Source organism: Condylura cristata, unplaced genomic scaffold (genome assembly GCF_000260355.1).
Source record: "Condylura cristata isolate star-nosed mole 26May11 unplaced genomic scaffold, ConCri1.0 scaffold00022, whole genome shotgun sequence".
Taxonomy (NCBI): Eukaryota; Metazoa; Chordata; class Mammalia; order Eulipotyphla; family Talpidae; genus Condylura; species Condylura cristata.
The window spans coordinates 15,758,094-15,778,228 of NW_004567123.1; the positions used below are offsets into that span (position 1 = coordinate 15,758,094).

General features: G+C 47.2%; 1 protein-coding gene across 2 annotated transcripts; it reads left to right on the forward strand.

The window, feature by feature from the left end:
- Window positions 1-2,282: 2,282 nt before the first annotated feature.
- On the forward strand, window positions 2,283-12,433 carry PROKR2 (prokineticin receptor 2). Of its 2 annotated transcripts, none has more exons than XM_012728076.1 (3): window positions 2,283-2,431; window positions 4,471-5,070; window positions 9,882-12,433. In XM_012728076.1, the coding sequence occupies exons 2-3, from the start codon at window positions 4,616-4,618 to the stop codon at window positions 10,576-10,578; spliced, it is 1,152 nt and encodes a 383-aa protein (XP_012583530.1). In that variant the 5' UTR covers window positions 2,283-2,431; window positions 4,471-4,615; the 3' UTR covers window positions 10,579-12,433. The 2 variants fall into 2 exon arrangements, with proteins under 2 accessions (XP_012583530.1, XP_004687245.1); XM_004687188.2 differs by having other exon boundaries at window positions 4,501-5,070.
- The last annotated feature ends 7,702 nt before the right edge of the window (window positions 12,434-20,135 follow it).

Below are 20,135 nucleotides of genomic sequence, written 5' to 3' on the forward strand. Positions count from 1 at the left end.
CATCGGTTTTCAGCGTGCCGGTGGAGTCCAAGTCAGCAGAACTGGTAGGACATTCTAGTTAACTTGTATTTCTCTCCCTCTTTCCCTGGGTTATTCCTTTACCTTTCTCCTTATAAATAAATCCATTATTTAACCTTCTTGAGTGTGTCCATAAAATGATTGAATTGTAAGCGTGCGGGTGAAGACCCACAGACAGGCAACCCAATTCACATTGGGGTGCCCTGTAACAGTAAGAGATGTGATGAAGAAGTTAAGCCATGCATCTAAGGAGTGAGCGCCAAGTGGGAGCATCTGTAACAGTAAATAACTAGTTCTCCTGAGCAGCACTCAACTCCTTTCCAACTTACTAAACTTTCTGTGCCATTTAACTTTTTCAACTACAAATAAGTGATTTTCTAAATACACTAACCATTCTTTCTCCAGAATAGATCATATTTTGGGCCACAAAGTCTTAACATTTAAGGTTGAAATTATCTTGTTAATTTTTTGGTATCTTTTCTAACCACAATGATATGAAACTAGACCTTGATTGGAGGGAAATTGGAAAAACTCCATAAATACATGGAAGTTAAACAATACATTACTAAGCAACCAGAGGGTCAACGAAGAAATCAAAAGGGGAAATTGAGACCAAAAGACATCAAAACTTAACGTTTTTTAGCTGCTTCTGCTAAATACTATGATAATGATAAATTTTTACATTAAGAAAAATTGCACATAAACAACCTTTTATTGTGGGAATTAGGGGGAAAAATGGAAGGAAACTGATTAAAAGCAGAAAGAAAATAGAAAGATTATAGAAAACTGATTTTTGAAAAGATAAACAAAATTGACAAAACCTTAGATTCACCAAGAAAGAACTCAACAAAAATCCTCAAAAGAGGAGACATTAAACAATCGCACAATAACAAATTGGATGACCTAGAAAAGAAAATCCCTGAAATCATACAACCTACCAAAAGTAAATCATGAAGAAAATCTGAGCAGGACAATGACTAAGGAGGCTAATAAGGTTAACTTAAACAGCACACTTTAACACATGTGCATCAAATCTTAACATTGTACACCCTGAACTTACACAATGTTTGTCAGTTACAACTCAACAAAGCTGGAAAAAAATAAAAAATTTCAAAGGGGAGACCATACATGGGAACAGCAAACTCAGAATGTCACCACACCAAGGGTTTCTCCATCTGCTCAGGAATTTTAAATTGGTAACCCAGCTGACACTATTCAGTCTGAGACATGTTCTCTTTCACCAACACGGTCCTTTTGTTTGTTTCAACTAACCCAACAAATTCAGAAAGTCCTGAAATTCAACCCTTCCTTGAAAAACTGGGAAGATCTGACAAAATAGGACTGTGAATGAGCTACAAGTTAACAATAGGAAGGCTCTTTAGACCTTTATTCTCCTGCCACCACGACTCTGAACGCTTGCAGCCAGTTCTGTGCTTTCTGGGTTATCAGTTAAATTCAAAAGCCCTGAAAGTTTCATCTCCTGGTTCAATGTAGAAGGAAACCAAGGACTAGGTGGAAATGGAAATTTAAGTCAGCTTGTCAGAAGCAAAGTAGAGGGCACTGGAGTTTGCCAACAGACGGTGGGACGCTTTGCTTGGCCACGGAATCTGGGAACAGCGGATATAACAAGGGTTTGGTGAGGACATTAGGGTCAGAGTTTGGAACGGGCAAGCTGCCCCCAGCTCCAGCTTGGGGAAGGGAGAGTCTCCTCCATCCCCCTCGAGGGTCCACACTGCACTTGTAGAAGCTCCACTGCTCGTCTCCCCTGCACCAGCTCTTAAGCACAAAGGAACACACCCGGGCTCCTCCTCAAGGCTTCACCTGATAGCGGGAGCACATGCTGGCACTGGCCCCAGCGGAAGAAAGAACGTTTGGCTCCCGCACAGGCGACCCGTTGGGGCTCCACAGCAGGGTGCAGAGGGCCTTTCCAGTTCCTCAGTATCGCACCATCTAATGCCGGCGACAGTAGCCCGGTTCATATTGGGTGCAAGGGTGCAGAGCCCCTTGAAACGATGGACCCACTGAACTGAGGACCTGAGCCACGGCCGTCAGCGGTCAGTGCGCCCAGCGGCGGGTCGAAGAACGGTGCGCCCACCCTCCGCCTCTGCGCACAAGAGCGCAGGGGACCCCGGGGCGGAGTCGGGGGCGGGGCTGGGTGCACTAAGCCTAGTCAGAGGCGCCGGGAAGAGCTGAGGGGGTGGAGCCCCAACTCTTGCGGGAAGACCGAGACCACCGCGCGCCCGCCAGGGAAGTGCTCTCAAGCTTGAAAGAAAGAGACCCGCCACCCACGCCCTCCACGCTGCGCCTCCCGGAGTGCAGGCGCGCACCCCAGAGGCGGGAACCACGGAACTCGCCCACACCCCTAGCTAGGGTAGCCGGGGTACTAGAGCGCTGGGGAGAGGCGTGGAGTCAGGTACGTGCTGCGAGGTGAGACCAGGGCCCCGAGCTCCCCTGGTGGGATGGGGTGGGGGATGGGGGCGCAGACTCCCACCTCTTTCTCTGGGCTGTGCGGGTGGAGTGGGGAAGGGTGTAAAGGGATCCAGACTGCTCTGCCTCCTGCCACTCTCCCAAGGTGTCCGGCTGGCTCGAGAAAAGGAGTTGGTGCCCAAAGATCCTTTCATACTCCCCCCCCCCCCCCCGCCCCCCCACGAACTCGCTGGGACTGGGCAGAAGCAGCCAGATAGCAGCCAGATAGCAGCGTGTAGCTGGGGGATCCCGCCAAAGCCAAATTGTGGGCGACGGTGTAGGCAGAGGAGCACCGTCCTGAAAGGTGAACAGAAATCGCCTTGGGAAATTCCCTTCACTGCGTTCTCCCCCTAATCCCATTTTTCTTCCCGCGGGAGGCCCCACACGCTTTGCTTTGAGCCGGGTTTTCTGACTTCAGTCCGCCCCTGCCAAGGCCGCGCCTCCTGGGACCACGCTTTGGGCCGGGTGTGCATGGGCACAGCTTCTGAGAAGAGTTGGCGAGGGCGGGGAGAGCATCCCCGAAAATGGGACCTGTACCTGGCCCAGCCCAGATGGGCCACGCCCTCTTCCCTCGGGTCTAGGTGCTGGAGAGCCGCTGGTTAGAAGCCCTGGGGGCGGGACTCAGATTAGCGGTCTCAGACCTCAGGGACTGGGGCGTGTGCGCTCCTGTGAGAGGGAGAGGTGACCCTGACAGAGCGATCCTGGCCCTCTCTTAGATCGATCGCCGCGGGTGTGCGCCGCAGGTGGGCTTGTCCCTATGGCTTCTGTCCGTTCCTGGGTCAGTGCCTGACCCTTGCTCTCCCACGCCTTCAGGGCACAGCCTAACCCAAAGTAGTTTGGCCAGCTTGCTACCTGCATCCCCTGGGTCCCATCTTGAGTCCTTTCAGTTGTGCTAAGGGGGTGGGAGCAGGGCCACCAGGGTCCCATTCCAGGCTTTTTCTGATCCTCCAAGCATCTTGAACCCTGTGCCCTTTCTGCTAAGGGCTCAGTACTCCAGAGACTGTATTTCCTCCCCACTGGGCATCTTGAGGCACCAGGAATGTGTGGGATGGGAGCAACCAGCGAGCGCAGTTCAGTCCTCAGAACCTCCTGGGTTCTCACTAACCTCTTTCCACCTTGGAAACTGTTTTCAGTTAAGCTGGGTCTCAGAGCAGCCACCATCTGAGTACACAGACCTTGATAGGATGTGGTGCCTCCAATCTGTGGATTCTGGGTGGGGAAGTGGGAGCCCAGGGAGGGGAATAGGCAGGGCCACACCAGGTGGGGGAAGAAGTAGACAAAGGATTTTTCTAGCACTCTTCCCAAAGCTCAGGGAAGCTGCAGAATTCCTCGCTCACAGCCCCTCCACCTGCACAACCAGCTGGGGTCAGGATCTTCATTCACCCACCCAGCAGATTCCATCCAGCCCTCACAACGTGCTGGATCCTGGGCTAGGAAGCAGGAATGGGATTTACAGGAGGATTGGGACACAGAGCATAACTCACTGGCTCAAGATGACTCAGCCTGTCTATGTCAAAATGGATTTGGTGATTTCCAAGTGCATGGTTTGGCCGGGACAGAGGGAGCAGTGCTTTGGAGGGAAGACCCTGCTGTGTATCGGTCCTTAGCTTTGCTGTCCCTGGTCAACAGATGGTACAGCATTGTAACTACCACAGAAGTCTGGGCCAGCTGCCTGGAGAAGTCTTGTAAAAAAAAAAAAACTTCAGTAGACTCAGAGTTGTAAGGAAAGCGAACTGGCCCTGGTCCCCTGGGAATTGGACAAAGATGCATGTCCTTCTGGAAAGTCCAATTCATCCTATGCCCAATTACCTCTTGGTAGCCAATGGAGGGTTTCCAGATTTTCAGATCTCATGTTGCCCCTCCCAGTACCCTGGGTAGCTATGTCTGTGGGTAGACAATGGCTCTGGATGGCCTATACCTAAGGGACACAGGAGATACTACCAGGTGCTCTTCTGCATGCTGTCTGCTGTTTGTGTCTCCACCCAGGCTCTAGAATGATGTTTTGACTCTCCCCAGAGTTGCAGACAAGGTGCAAGGCTTGCTGACCTTGTGAGCATTAAAGAACTGGCCCTCCACTAGGGTCACTCCGGACCCTGAGGCTCCCTACACTATACCACCGGCAAGCTTAACCATGGCAGCCCAGAATGGAAATACCAGCTTTGCACCCAGCTTCAGCCCACCCCAAGACCATGCCTCCCTGCCCTTCAATTTCAGTTATAGTGATTATGACCTTCCTCTGGATGAGAACGAGGACATGACCAAGACACGAACCTTCTTCGCAGCCAAGATCGTCATTGGTGTGGCACTGGCTGGCATCATGCTGGTGTGCGGTATTGGCAACTTTGTCTTTATTGCTGCCCTTGCCCGCTATAAGAAGCTCCGCAACCTCACCAACCTGCTCATCGCTAACCTGGCCATCTCGGACTTCCTGGTAGCCATTGTCTGCTGTCCCTTTGAGATGGATTACTATGTGGTGCGCCAGCTGTCTTGGGAGCACGGCCACATACTCTGTGCCTCGGTCAACTACCTGCGCACTGTGTCACTCTATGTCTCCACCAATGCCCTGCTGGCCATAGCTATCGACAGGTGAGCGGGTTGGGCAGGGGTAAAGATGGCTGAGCCGTTTGCTTACTTCATTCCTGGCAGTTGATATGGATTCAGAATTGAATGTCTGGAACATGGGGAGTAGACAGGTGTGCACTGAAGTGATAAGAGGCTTGAGAAAAGGTAAATGCAGTAAAAGACAGTCCTCAACCTCAGCGGAGCAAGGGGACCTGGCTTGTCCGGTTTGAGGTCACTTTTCCCCAAAAGTGGGCTAGAGTAACAGCTCCTGAGCCCTCCAGTCCTGGCCTGTGCCTCCTGGGGCCGCATATGCTTTAGATATTGGCCCATCAAGTAAGCATGATTAGCATCAACTCCAAAGGCAAAAGCAATTAAGTTCAAGCACTTACTGAGTGAGTTAATAGGGGAGCTTCCAGCCCAGATAACATGGACCAAGGTGGTTTGCAGTCACTGCAGGATATGCAACATGCCATCACTCACACCTGCTGGAGCCCCTTACCTGTCAGCCCTCCTGCCCCAGGCCCGATTTCTGTCATCGTAGTTCAGTGTTATCTGTTCCTTAATATCATAAATATGGGATCATATAATATGCAGTTTCTGGTGACTTTGTTGTAGAAATGATTTCAAAGTAAGATTAGCAGCTTGTTTGAAGAAAAAGCAAAGACCATGCTTATCTTTGCTATTTTGCATATATCTGTGTGCACATTTGCATATATTTGCATGAGATGTACTGGAAGTCCTTCCTCTAATATAAATTTTGCTATGTAAATTTATATAAAATGTATAATAGCTTATGACAAGCTTCACACATTTATGTGAGGTGATATGCCAGCAGCAGGCCACTAGTAACTGAGGGGGACAGTGATGCCATACCTTAGTCAACCATTTGTGAACTGAGCCGAAGCTCATTTTAATGATGTTTTTTAATTATCTTTTATCCTTTTTCATCTCCATTTTCCACTAATTGTGATGCTATTTAAGTTTGTTGTCCTTTCTAATCAACCAGCTGATTATTTTTCATCTGGGAGAATAAATACACAAGTATAAGAGGTTGTTACTGCTTTATAACATAATCCCTGCAGGAAAAACAATACTGTTAATATAACTCTGAAGCTCTCCAGTCCTGAAACTAGTGTTTATGACATGCTCCTATAAACTTATGGAACACTGGCCTCAGTTTCCCTCAGCCAATAAAAGGAAACGGTTTGAGGAAAAGCTTGTTGACAGGCGAGCAGGGCAGCAGACTCCTGTCTAAAAGATCACACAGTCCTGCTCTTTGGCAGGGGGAAGGTTTCCTTATACAAAGGAGAAAAAGGAGTGGACAAGAGTCTGCAAAATGGGGGAGCAAGGGGTCATGGAGACAGGTGAGCCCCAGCTTGCTTTTTTCAACAACTGCTGTTTAACTCCCTTTTCCTTAGAATGCAAGACAGACCTGCCAACAAGCAGGGACTGCAAGAGTTGGGGGAAGACAGACTTGTTAATGCTTCTCTGAGACTGGCCATAAAGAAGACAAAGCTGTCAAAGAAGGGGTGATTCAAGAAATAGGGGAAAGACAAACCTGTTAATGCCTGTCCAAGAGACTGGTCATTTGTAACTGTCTTAACTGCACAGATCAGGGAAACGTCAAGAATGACCTTGGACAGAATCCTGGAATCAGCTTCCAGGGCCCCACCCTGCCTGACTGAATGGGAACCCCTTGGGCTATTGTTCCAAGAATCTGCATTTTTACTTCCTGATTTTTGATGCCCCTTCAAGAGTCAGCACTATTCTTTATCCCCTTTGTCCCCCTGAAACCTTTCCTCATAATAGTTTTTTTCATAACAGACTTTTCTTTTACCACCCTGATAAAACAAAGTGGTGGTTATTTTTCAGACCCGCTCTGCCTGACAGCATCCCAGCTACACTGGCATTTCCACCTGTCTCCCAGCTGGAAAAAGATGCCATCTTTGCCCACCTACCTTCTTGTTCAGCCCTAGTCTTTTCAACCTCACCTTTTGAGAAGTCCTCATAATACTCCTCTAACCTGTCTTCGTCATCCCTTTGGGGGCTCCTAACTGTCCCCTGACATCCACAGTCACCCACAGCAAGTTCCTCTATAGTCAAGTACAGCTTATTCCTGCTCAGGAGCTCTTGGATAGGTACAGATCACATCTGAGAGCTCACACAAGAGCGAGAGGTGGGAGGTGGGAGAGAGTCACGGTGAGAGCTGTTCTGGAAATGCTGCATAGGTAGCCATGAGGATTCTAGAAGCCAGAGAAGGCTGTTAGACAGCAATGCAGGTTTGGCAAGGGGAGTAGACAGGTGTGCACTAAAGTGATAAAAGAGGCTTAATAAAGGTGGATGCTGGTACAACTCAGATCCATAACGTGCCTGTCTATATATATGGAAGCAGTAAAAGACACGATCCTCAACCTCAAGGGGCTTTTCTTAGCCGTGAAAGCTAGAACAATCAAGTGGTGTCAGAATAACCTGGATGAAGAAGGGATCACATGTCACCAACACAGGCTGGGAAGCTTTCTGAAAATATTGATTCTGACCACCTCCTCATCCTCTCAATGACAGAGGATTCTCTGGCCCTCAAAAGCACAGGCTGATCAAGCCCATAGCACCCAACACTGGACAGACGAGACTGACAACAGCTGATGAGTCACCTTGGCTCACCGACCAGGGAGGGGATGACACACACCATGCAGGACCCCGTAGGAGTCATACTCGGGAGTAGGATGGACCAGCAGGGGCTGTGGGTAGTGGTAATGGCAAGAAAATGAGATGACTGTTAACTCCTATAGGAGGTGGTCATAGGCTTGTCTAAATAATTCTGGTAGCTGACAAGAAGGTGAAACCCATTTGGTTGAGAACTAGGGATGCAGCTGGTCTCGCTGGCAGGGCAGGGAAGACTTCCTCATTGGGTGCAGGGGTATACTCACAGCTGAAGTCCTGGGACCCTGTGAGGCCAAAGATGGCAAGGCAGCACATGGGATTTCAGGCCTTATATAGCCTAACAGTACCTTCCTTTCTCATTCACGTATGAACCAGTTGGGGAAGATAAGGCAAAATAGTAAGAAATCTGGATGAGCCAACTCTTACTTTTGCTTGATAATTCTGACATAGGATGTTGGGGTTTTCATCATGGGCATGGGACCTCTTCAGACTCAGTGGTAGAATCAGATCAGTTTGCATAGCCAGACGCAGGATGGGTGGGAGAAGCAGAGTTCTGTGCTCTTCTGTTTCCTCCTTGGTAAGATAAGCCTTTCCTACCACGTAGAGCTATTACGTTACACCATTTCCTTCCTATCCTCTTTTCCAGCTCTACCTTCTCCCACCACCTCTTCTCCCCACCCCACTTCCAGCACACAAATTCTTCTAGGACACCAAATTAACGGAATAGGTTATAGTAGGCCTTTCTGGAAATGGGCACTCAACCTACACAAATGAGCTCACTTCCCAGAAGGCCCTGACCTCTTTCCCAGGCAGTGTTGCTCACCAGAAAGAACATGCAGAAGCCTTATGCTGTGTGCTGCAATCTGGTTGGCGTGACCACACGCACCTTATCTGAGCTGGAGCCAGCCCAGGGAAGCAGCTGGAAAAGCTTTGTACCAAGACCCTGGATTCTGACAACTATCAGATGACTTCACTTATAGGAAGAATGTAGGGGAGCCAAATAAAGGATCAGGAAAAAATGTAAATAAAAAAGCAAAATTAACTATAAACCAGACATTCTGCAGGAGAGGAAAGGGATTAAAACGGGCAGGGGAAGAGCCAAGGGGCTTAGGCGATGGTGTGGGTGAACAGGTGGTGGGAATTTTACGGGGACTACACCTGAGGAGAAAGCAAACGCTGTACCAAAAGGAAGTAAAATGTAAACTACATACAATTTTTTTTTTTTTTAAATTAGCCTGGGTTCTGATCCTGCACCAAGAGAACTGAGAAAATCATTCAGCTCTCAGTGGATGAAGTGGCAGTCCACTGCCACTTTCCAGCTGTGTAGTACAGGACGACACCCTGGGGGAGGAGAGAAAGCCCTTGTCCACTGCCAGATAAAGGTCTCCCCTTTCTGAGGTCCTCAGCTCTTCCACCTGTGAGCTAGGAGATACTCAGAATAAATTTTGAAAGCATTAGGTTCCTGGGCAGAATGGCAAGGCTGGCAGCCAAGGTGGTATCAGCAGGACTCCCTCACTATGCAAGGGCACAGGTGTTAGCCTAACATCTACTATACACCAAACTTTTCACAAACATTGTCACGTTCATGTTCACAGCTTCCCTGCAAGGTAGAAGTCGCTTTATCACAAGTTTCTTTTGAGGAAGCGAATCTCAGATCAAGTGATTCATTCAAAATCCCAAAGCAAATCGGGGGTGAGGGGGGGATTGAGATCAATTCCACCTGCTTAACCCAAAAAGCCTGTGTGGTTTGCCCTAAAGGGCTTCCCTGCTGGAAACACAAAATGTTGCTAAAATGAGGCTTGTGGAAGCCAGGTAGAGTACACACAGACTCACTGTGCAATTTTCTGCTGGTGTGTGCACGTGTGTTTGGGGTTAATTTAAAAGTGAATGTTTCTAAGCAACCATCACTTCTTTCTAAGATTTATTTATGCAAACAATTGGGGTACAGGCCAGACGTGTAGGGGCGGTGAGAGGATTCACCGGAGACAGTGGGGAGCTGAACAGGCAGATCAACGAAGTACACTGCTGAGGGGAGCAGCGGGCGAGACAGGTCTGCTGCACCGTGTGGGTCACCTCCGGGACGGAATCCAATTCACAACAAAGCAGTTGCCACTCGCTTGCAGTGCTGCGCTTTAACCTGTTCACTCTTACCCGTGACTTCCCTCTCCTGCCAGGTATCTCGCTATCGTTCACCCCCTGAAGCCACGCATGAACTACCAAACAGCCTCCTTCCTGATTGCCTTGGTCTGGATGGTGTCCATTCTCATCGCCATCCCCTCGGCCTACTTCACCACCGAAACGGTCCTCTTTATTGTCAAAAGTCAGGAAAAGATCTTCTGTGGCCAGATCTGGCCGGTGGACCAGCAGCTCTATTACAAGTCCTACTTCCTCTTCATCTTCGGCGTGGAGTTCGTGGGCCCGGTGGTCACCATGACCCTGTGTTACGCCAGGATCTCCCGCGAGCTCTGGTTCAAGGCGGTCCCGGGTTTCCAGACCGAGCAGATCCGGAAGCGGCTGCGCTGCCGTCGGAAGACGGTGCTGGTGCTTATGTGCATCCTTACCGCCTACGTGCTGTGCTGGGCCCCCTTCTACGGCTTCACCATCGTGCGCGACTTCTTTCCCACCGTGTTCGTAAAAGAGAAGCACTACCTCACGGCTTTCTATGTGGTGGAGTGCATCGCCATGAGCAACAGCATGATCAACACCGTGTGCTTCGTCACCGTCAAGAATAACACCATGAAGTACTTCAAGAAGATGATGCGGCTGCACTGGCGTCCCTCGCACCATGGAAGCAAGTCCAGCGCTGACCTTGACCTCAAAACCAGTGGTGTGCAGGCCACGGAGGAGGTAGACTGCATCAGGTTGAAGTGAGCTGCTGGTGTTTCACAATTGAACAATAAGGTGTACTTAGCAAGTCACCAATAACCACGTTCTTCGGCTGCCTGGCGGAGGGACAGCTGTGATCATGCCTCAAGGAGCTGCATGCCTCTTGGTCATAGCACCTTGTGTAAAGAGACACACTGCATCGCAGCTGGCACTCACTGATATTTGCTTAGCACCTACTGTGTGCACCAGACACCAATGAGATTAGACCATTCTAGAGCAACTGACAATTGGCTGAACACCTATTGTGTGCACAGGTTAGACAAGGGCAACAGGAGCTGACATTTACTGATTCCCTTCTGTGTACACAAATATTTAACAACAAAATGGCAGAAACTATTGAAGTCACCAAGTTGTAGCCACAGATGAGGGTGGCTTCAGAGCCCACAAATGGCTGGGTTCATACCCTATCTTTCTCACTCTGCATCTCATCAAATGGAATGTCAGACGATGAGAGAATAAGGCACTTAGACATAATGGAAACGTTAGGATAAGCTTGGTCAGAACATGGGGTTTACATTGTTATGGGGAAAAAAATCATTAACACTATGTTGAACTTTCCCATCCAACTCCTACCTCTCTAGACATTCTCTAGGATTCTACAAGAAAATAATTTGTCTCTACCCAAGTCAGTATTTATCTGTAATATGATTTCAAAAGAAAGAACCAAGAAATCTTTCCACTGATGTTTATCATTTTTGGGAGGAGACAGGCAATCCTTAAATAAGGAAATCACGTCGTTCTTGGCATCTCAGTGTCAACGATTTCAGGATCTCATGTCAGGAAAGGAAAGACCATGAAAGAAGTGGTTTGCTACTGGCAATGAGCATAATCTCTGGACATTTTCCTAAGACCACACCTCTTTTCTAAAACACTCTTACAGAATGAGCTCTACTAGAATCCAAAGACCTGAGTTCAGATCCTAATTCAAGACTCATGTGACCTGAAGAGCTACTATCTTTGCATCCTAGTTTTGTTTCTGTGAAATATGAATGATGACAATATCGTCTTTGCCTAATTTATAGAACTATTGAAGTCAAAGTTTGTGCAAGTGCTTCCAACAAGTGATAAGACTGGAGAAGTGATAACGAGCAATTTGTTTGACTAGGGACACCCTCCCACTGTCCCTAACTTATGAACACTCCCACCTTTCATCCCTGTTCCGTGGACCAGAGGCCCCGGAACTCTTCAGTGTAGCCTGTCTAAACTATGGGAGGAAGGAATCGCTGCCCTACATCATTATCAGGAAGATTAACCCCAGAGTCTCAGTGACCTCCTGGCCCTGGGCATTCCTATGCTTAGTAGTGTTGAACATCTTCCTTGCACATTTCCAAACGGCACACCCAGAACTGCAGAATTGTTTGTATTATAAAGTTTTTGACTTGTGGACTGGTCCTCACTTCTCCCTGATTGGCTTCAAAGCAAAGACTATGCAAATAGCACCTGGGTTGGACTGGACGCAGTGACCCACCTCCCCATTCAGACAATTATTCTATCGAAAAGAGACTTGGTTGTTTGCTTAGTTGTATATGTTTTTAATTGTTGGCTTATTGTGTCCATCAGTGAAGTCTCAAGCAACATTTTCTTCCATCACCAATTCAGCAGACTCACCTCCAACTCAATGTACCCTCAGAAAATACACGCTTACTCTGTTAGCTTAAGCCAAGTGACATAAATCCTTATTTCACCAAAGGGCACAATGTATTCTAAAGCCAAGCTAGTAAGTATTGGAGGGTGTCTGCGTTTTTGCAAATACTAGTATCTTAACCTATTATCCTGACTGTTCTCCCAGTAAGAAGATTCTTTTTTTAACTTAAGATTTATTTATTTATGCATGAAGAGATAGAGGATTCACCAGTGATAGAGTTGGAGGCAGAACAGGCAGATGGACTGAGATAAACTGAGGGGAGCAGCGGGCGGGTCAGGAGAGGTCTGCCGTGCCATGTGGGTCACTTCCCTGCCTGGAGATCAAACTCATGCTGCAGTGGCTGTGATCTTGCTTCATATTGCTGTGCATCGTGTCATAGTGCTGCGCTTTAGCCCGTTGCAGGGAGTGCCGTAAGAAGATTCTTTAAGATTGTGTGCAACTGTTTGTGTCAAACAGTTCATGGAGCTATTTGGAAGTGAGGAGTGCCAAGTGGGAAGCAGATTGTGAGGAGAGGTGATCCTGGCCTCAGGCTTCCTCCTTTTTATCCTAAAATGCACCACCCTCCTACACTTCCACTGAACTGAAACACATTTTGTAAATATCAGACTGTATTTGTGATTTTCCAGTGAATCAAAGGTGTTGTATTGTTAAATGAAATAATTACCATATGGAATCTTAGCCATAGTGTTTGTTTTCCCTGCCGATCTTTCACATATGTGTTTTTAGATATAAGTGAAGTGATAGTCTTCTAAGCAGTTCAAACTTGAAACAGAAGGAACCTGTTGGAGGCATTTTCAGAGCAGTGGCAGCTCATGCCAGCCACCAGACTCATCTTTGTCTCCACCCCTCACGCTGACAACTGGAGAGTCCCCTTGCATGCAGATAAGCAGAGGACAGCGTCCCTGGCCCACGTTAATTACCCTTGTTTTCAGATCATCTTGTTTAATGAAAATGGTTTGCATGGAGACTATAAATCCATCTAACTGTTAAAATAATAAATCAATTGAACTTGTGTTTACCCTTGTCTGCTCGAGGCTAATTAATGGTAAGTCTAAGATACTTTGAACATGCTGGATATATAAACATTTACACATGCTGTTATAGACTAAAGTTTTAATCTTATTTTGAAAAACATTTTCTTGGCCAGGATGAGACAAAAGATAGTTTTGTAATGAAGCCATTGGTGATGTTTCTGTCAGCATGCAACATCTAAAATAAGTTGATTCTCAAATTGAAAAAAAAAATTAAAAACTGGCATCGGGCCCTTGGGCATAAAAAACAATTCCAGACTTCTGAGGGAGAATGTGACACGTGGGAGGTGATGAGGAAACTTAAATTGAGTTCTATTTCTAGGGGGAAATAAAGGTTTTGAAAAATATACCCTCAATTTAACCATTATCGCTCCTTTGGGCTCAGGACCACACACACCCATAAGACACTAGAGTAGGAAAGATCTTTTAAAGATACAATTCAACTCCCTCTTTTGTTCAGTTTTCCTGGCCTTGTTTTAGGCTTTTATTCAAGTATAGTTATAGGTATACAGAAAAGTTCATAAACAAGCCAAACAGCTTGATGAGTTTTTTAAATATTTATTTATGCACACAGAACCTGGGGTGCAGGCCAGAGGTACGGGGGTGGAGGGAAGTGAAAGGATTCACCAGAGACAGAATGGGGAGCAGAGGGAGCAGCGGGCGGGTCAGGAGAGGTCTGCTGCACCCTGTGGGTCAGCTCCCTGGCCGAGGATCAAACTCCTGCTGCAGTGGCTGCAATAGCTTCAGTGCTGTGCTTTAATCGGTTGTGCCACCAGGGAGGACCCAGCTTGATGAATTTTTACAAAATACACACCAGGTAACCAGCGCCCTGGAAGCCTCTCTTGAAACCCCTTCGAGTAGGTACTCTTCCTCACAAAGTAATCTTCATGTGTACTTCCAACACGAGATTGTATTTCAGCTTGCTTTGGAATTTATATAAATATACCCATCCAGGGTGTGTTTTGTGTGCTCGGCTTCTTTTCTCATAGTAAGTTTGAGACATCCATGTTACTGCAGGTAGCTGCAAAAACCAACACCCTCTGAATCCTATGGGAGGAAATGAGTGTTTATGGGCACAAGGCTTAACATCTGGGGGAGCCAAACCCTGGACCCAAAGTGTCACTCCGGCCCAGTGAGCTGCACTCAGTAACCACACCCAGTCCAAAGGAAGGGCCTTCACTGAAAATGTTTACTGGTGAGCTGGTTTCTGGCTTCTTTTGGGAATCAAATTTCTGGGAAGCGAACTTCCTTCTGAATGAGTGCATTTCACTGCAGGGATTTCAGAATCCAGAATCCAAGAGACACCAAAGAGAACTAAACCAGGACGACTATCTTTCCCTCCTGCCCTCCTCCCCTCGGAGAGAAAGAGCCCCACTGCAGGAAGTCTTAAACACACTGGATTTGAATGTCCATGGAGCTATTGGGAAGGGTGGGCACTGAGTGGGAAAGCAGATTGGAAGGAGAGGAGACCCAGGCTCCAGGGAAAGCAGGAGGCCACAGAAGGGACTTGCTCAAAGCAAGTCCGGCTGAGAGAGTGGCTGACTGATCACTGGCTGATCCCAGCAGCCATGATTTCCGTGCCTTGCAGGGATCACATGCCTCTGCTCAGCAGGTCAGCCTCTCTCCTGAGGTGCACCCCAACCAGGAGCATGTCACCTTTTAGGAGCCATTTGAACCACTAGTCCTTTACAGATACTTAGCTCCAAATACAGGATGGTTTCTTCAGGAAGTGAGCAGGTATGGGAAATAAATATGTTCACCCTTTCTTCAGGTGTAAAGAAGTAATGGGAGTCTCGGGTCATTGGAAATTAGAAAGAATAACACTTAACAGAGAAGTAGGCAGGGAATTTGCTCCAAGAAGCCAGGGACTCAGTCTTTGAAACAGAAGATTCAAGGTCTTTGCATCTCTTTGGTGACTCCTTACATTGAATTTCCACATATGAATCATAGGCTGAGATGAATTTCAAGTCTCTGGAATCTCGCTGAATGCTGACCTTGACTCCTAGGCCAGATCCTAATTGAACTATGTGCAGGATGACACGGTGTGTGCAGAAAAGGATCTATACTCGCGCATCTCTGTGCGAGCTGCCAGGAGAGAGATGCAAGCCAGAGTCTTAAGGTGACTCCAAAATGATTCACGGTTAAATCTATGTTCAAATTGAAACACTAGAGAGACACTATACAAAAATGGAGGGGATTTAGCCATGGGGATCAGGCAGTTCTGAGTAGGGGTTGTTAGGCAGAACCCTGAAAGAAGGGGGGTGGTGGGAAGAGTACCCTAGGCAAAGGGAATCTTTGCATAAACAAAGATGTAAGAAGCAAAATGAGGTGGAATTTAAGCAAGACAGTAAACTTTTGGTTTAGTGACACACAGCATGTCATGTTTAGGGGGGAACTAACTCCAGCAGTAGGTTGAAAAGAACAGAATAAAGAAATGTTGGGGTTTAGAGGGGGTGGAACTGAAAAATCAGGTTCTGAGTCAAGTTCAAATAGTAATAGTAATTTCTTATAGGTGTAAAACAGGAATAAAAGAAATATTTATGTCATAGGATTATGTGTATTAAGTATCTGTCTTAGAAAAATAATTAGCGCATCATATGCAGTCCATAGATATGAGCTGCTATTTTTAGAATGATTAATTCTGGAAAAAATTTCTCTGAGGTGAATCCAGAAGATAGTGTCACATACACTGGATATGATCTCTTGGGATTCTCAAACCAGAGCATTTTTAGTTTCTCTTCTCTGTTTATCTCAGACTCCCAATCATCCTGGCCAGATTGAGTCACAAGAGTTCTTCCACAGAGCAGAGAGGGTGCCCTTCCACCACTGAGCCTGCATCAGGAAATCTACTAACCCTCCAACAAAATACAGTGTAGGAAAAGTCTCTTCCATAAAAGAAGGAAACAAATACATATTCCTGACTGAATGGTGGCAAGAAAGAAGGAAACAGAAACTAGCTGAAGGCCAAATGCACCTGTCCTTGCTTTCTCCTGCAGAGGTTGAATCCAAGTGGGGAAGTTTTAGAGGAGGCGAAGATCATGGGGCAGAAAGTTGCCAATGAAATGCTTCCTAGGATCACTGGGAGAGGTCCTAGACCTTTCCTGGCTCAGACTCATGGTGACAGAGCAGTGGAGGAGGCAGGAGAGAAGAGAGCCTCAGGAAATATCTTGACATCCACAGTGATCAGTGGAGACTGAAGTTTGCAAGAGTTTATTGTTTGAAATTGGAAAGAAATCTACTGAAGTTCTAAAAGATTATACATATTCATAGCTAAGTTTGAGTTGCTTCTCTAACTCCTGAAAAGGGGACTTCTGGAACTTTCAGCAATGATAGAAAAGGCAAGCTACATCTTCCCTGTAGTATCAGCCGGCAGCAGAAGACCAGGCCGCCGAGCTTGGGAGAGAAGAAGAAAAAGCAGCTGTGAATCCACTGTCATATATCCCTGACCATCTGAAAGGGATGGAATTGCCAGAGAATCCAGATCCAGAACTTTGGGATTGCAGTCAAGACAGTAAGGCGAAGCCAAGTATGTCTCCAACATGGAAGGTGCAGGAAAATAGAGTTGATCTAGCATATGGTAGCCCTCAATATTGCAGCGCTGGTATTTGTGACTTTGCTCATAAGCAATCAGTGATTCATGATGCAATCATTGGGTATCTGGGGAGATGGAAAATTCCATCTTGCTCACCAGTGTCTGGGCCTTGCCAACTATATGGCAACCCCATCTCAGTGGGTCTTTCTTGTTCTGTACTCAGCATGATCCAAAAAGGGACAAGCAACACTGCAGGTCAAGGGAGGCAGGGATGTAGGGTGGAAGGAAAAGAGAAGAGGAGAGAAAGAACAGTCATAGTTCTTTCTGCTTCATTCCACAAGTGTTCGTTGGAAAACATAAAGGTAGGAGGTGTGTCTGCAAAATAGGCAGAGGGGAGGATGTCTGAAGGAAGAGTCATTCTCATATAAGCCTAACAGCTTACCTTCCACCTGACAAGCTTATCCCAAATTCAAATCAAGGCAACTTTCCAAGAAAGGACTTATTCTACCAGAGAGCAATATTTATTATAAAGCTGTACTGTGTGAGGTATTCCAAGACAGGAAAGACAATTGGGCCAATGAAACAGAATATAAAGTTCCAGACATAGGTATATATAGGAGCTGGGGAAAAAATCAAGTTTTCTCCCAAATCTGGAGATCAAGGCACAAGAGTTCCTTTAATCTCAGTTGTAGAGAAATAGTGAGACTCTCATATGTGTAGGGTAGGGTTTTTTTGTTTTTGTTTTTTTTTTTCTAAACAAAACACTCATACTTCCTACACATCCTTCTCCACTATTGTGAAGTGCTGATAGGGACAGGGGACAGGACAGGTCAGGGAGATGTGACCTGACACCCTCCAGTCCTGAGCTAATACCTGGAGAAAGGCAGGTGTCCAGGCATTCAGGGTCACCAGCAGCAAAAGGAGGTGGCGGTGGCCATGGGGCCAGGAGTCCCTGGTTATGGCCAAGGGGCACCTAATGAAGGCCTGAAGAGACACTGAGGCCAGAGGCTGGAGTGGCCCGTGGGTGACCAAATATGACATCACAACAGAGTCCCTCTGCAGCACATAGCACACCAGCAGCTCACTTTTGCCAGAGACTGCCAGAGACCTCCCTATGCCAGACTTTCCACTGTCTATCATAATCATCCTTTCCTTCCACTCCCTCAAAACAGAAAACCCAAACTGCAGAACTTATGGGTGGTGATCTAGCCACCACACATTTTCACCAGCTAATTTAAATCCATTCCTCTCTTCTGCTGGTCTCATCCTTCCTGTCTCCTCTAAAACCATGAGAATAACCCTCAATTTCCCTGCATCATCCCTATCACCCACTCCAGTTTCTCTCTCAGAACTAGGTCTCTCTCATGACTCAATTTGCCCTCCTCTGGCCTTTCTGCTCCACTGAGACTGAGCCCTGTGGGCACAGAAAGATGCCCCAGCAAAAAGACACAAGGTTGCTGCAGATGTAACTCTATTCCCAAAGCTCCCTGCTTCCTCCCCTCCTAAGGGTATTTCCCAGCTTTCAGCCCCAGCACAGACAAATAACAATTACCCCAAACTTAGAACCAAGCCAGCCAGCTCTGCTACTGAGCTTGACCCCCACAGCCTTTCCCCAAACCTCCCAGGTTTAGCCCACCCCTCTCCCAGCCCTGCCACCTTAGCAAACCAGTCCCACCTACATTAGGAGTCCCAAGCTTCCTGTGGACACAGTGCTATGCTGCCCAGACTTAGTCTGTTTCTGTCTGCAACTTGTATTCTTAGTCCCTTCCTCTCCTTTCTTTCCAGCTTTATTTATGTCAAGCCGTCCCTTTTTGTTGACACATTGTCCCGTTTTCATGTTCTTTGCCAACTTTTAGTGACTTTTAAAAATATGGTTGCCATAACAACTCTTGCAAAAATCACGAGCTGGCTGCATTATTTAGCAGTTGGCATGTCCCACCTTGAAATGACATCCGGGTGAAATGGGGGGTGTGCATTTCTGTTTTGTGTGCACAGAGACTGAGGGCGAACATCACTGTGCACCCCACTTGCCAGCAGGCATGAACATTTGCTTACTTAACATTTCAACTCCCTCTGAGCTATGACCCTGTCTCTCTACAGACAAGCACTCAGGGAGGCGGAGTAACTTGCCCCAGGTCATCTGCCTGGAAGATTGACTGGGCCCTAAGTGGTAAATCAAGATTCTCTTCAGTCAATCCCTTCAGCAATCCCTTAGTGAAGACAACCATTGGCCATGTGATGCCAATGGTTTGCCCAAAAGTTTGGGGGGTTTTCTAAATGCTAGTTCTATTTCTGGGCAGTGGCTGGCCAATACTGCTGCTCCCCTGATTTTCTTCCTTCCTGAAAACGTGGAATGTTAACTAGAATGTCTTCCTAGGGCTCAAACACAGGGTTTCCCCCCTATCATAACCAGATCATGGTTGCAGGTGGTCAGTTAAGAAACTTTCACTTATTTAATCAAGAAAATTACTTTCTGCTTGATTGAGATGTTATTGACATATAAGCTTATGTATGCATTTAGGGTGTACAATCCATTTCTGTATTGTGATCTGATTACTACAGAAGTGCTAGCTGACACCTTCACATCATGTCACGTATTGATCCTTTGTTTTCTGTGTTGAATAGTCTCTTAGCAACTTTGAAGTTTATAACATAGTATTTGGCTATAATCACTGTCACACATTTGATCTTCGGAACTAAGTTATGTTTATTCTCTTCAACAACCTCTCCCCCTTCCCCTCCTCCAGTCTCATTAGATAATTAAACACATACATGCGTTAAGGTAAGAAAATAAGGAAAGCAGAATACGGAAGGAAAGGAAACCAAATAAGGGGACATTTCAGTGGGGTCCCAGGCTCAGCCCAATCCTGGGGGCCTCAGGGGCAATTGGTTCACCCCTGTCCTCTCATGCCTGTCCTTGCTCAGGAAGGGAGGGGTTGGGAGAGGCATGGAACTCCCAGGCCCCTCGAGCTCTCTATTGGACCTGAGATAATCTTCCCAAAGGCACAGGGCAGCCAGGGCAGCCAAGAGCACACGGTGGCTGGGGGTGCATGTGGACACCTGGGAAGACGGGATCTCAGAGATGTGGGCGGCACAAGGTGTCCAGGACACCCCAGCTCCCCTCCTAGAACCAGCGCTAACGCCTCTGTATGCTCCTGGGTGACAGGCACCTCCAGCCTCTGGTGCCGCTGCCCGGCTCCTGCAGGCTGTTCTGGTGGTTTCCAGTCCTGGTGCCACCACCCCCTCGCAATGCTCCTGCTGTGCCAGTATCCAGATCCCCGAGTGAGGAACAACGACCACAGCTGAGGAAGACTCTTCTCTTCTCTCACCGCTG

Bases quoted from the DNA above. Each gene is read 5' to 3' on its own strand.
- PROKR2 (XM_012728076.1), top strand. From the start codon at position 4,616: ATGGCAGCCCAGAATGGAAATACCAGCTTTGCACCCAGCTTCAGCCCA. The intron at 5,071-9,881 runs GTGAGCGGGTTG...CTCTCCTGCCAG, and splicing joins CTGGCCATAGCTATCGACAG to GTATCTCGCTATCGTTCACC.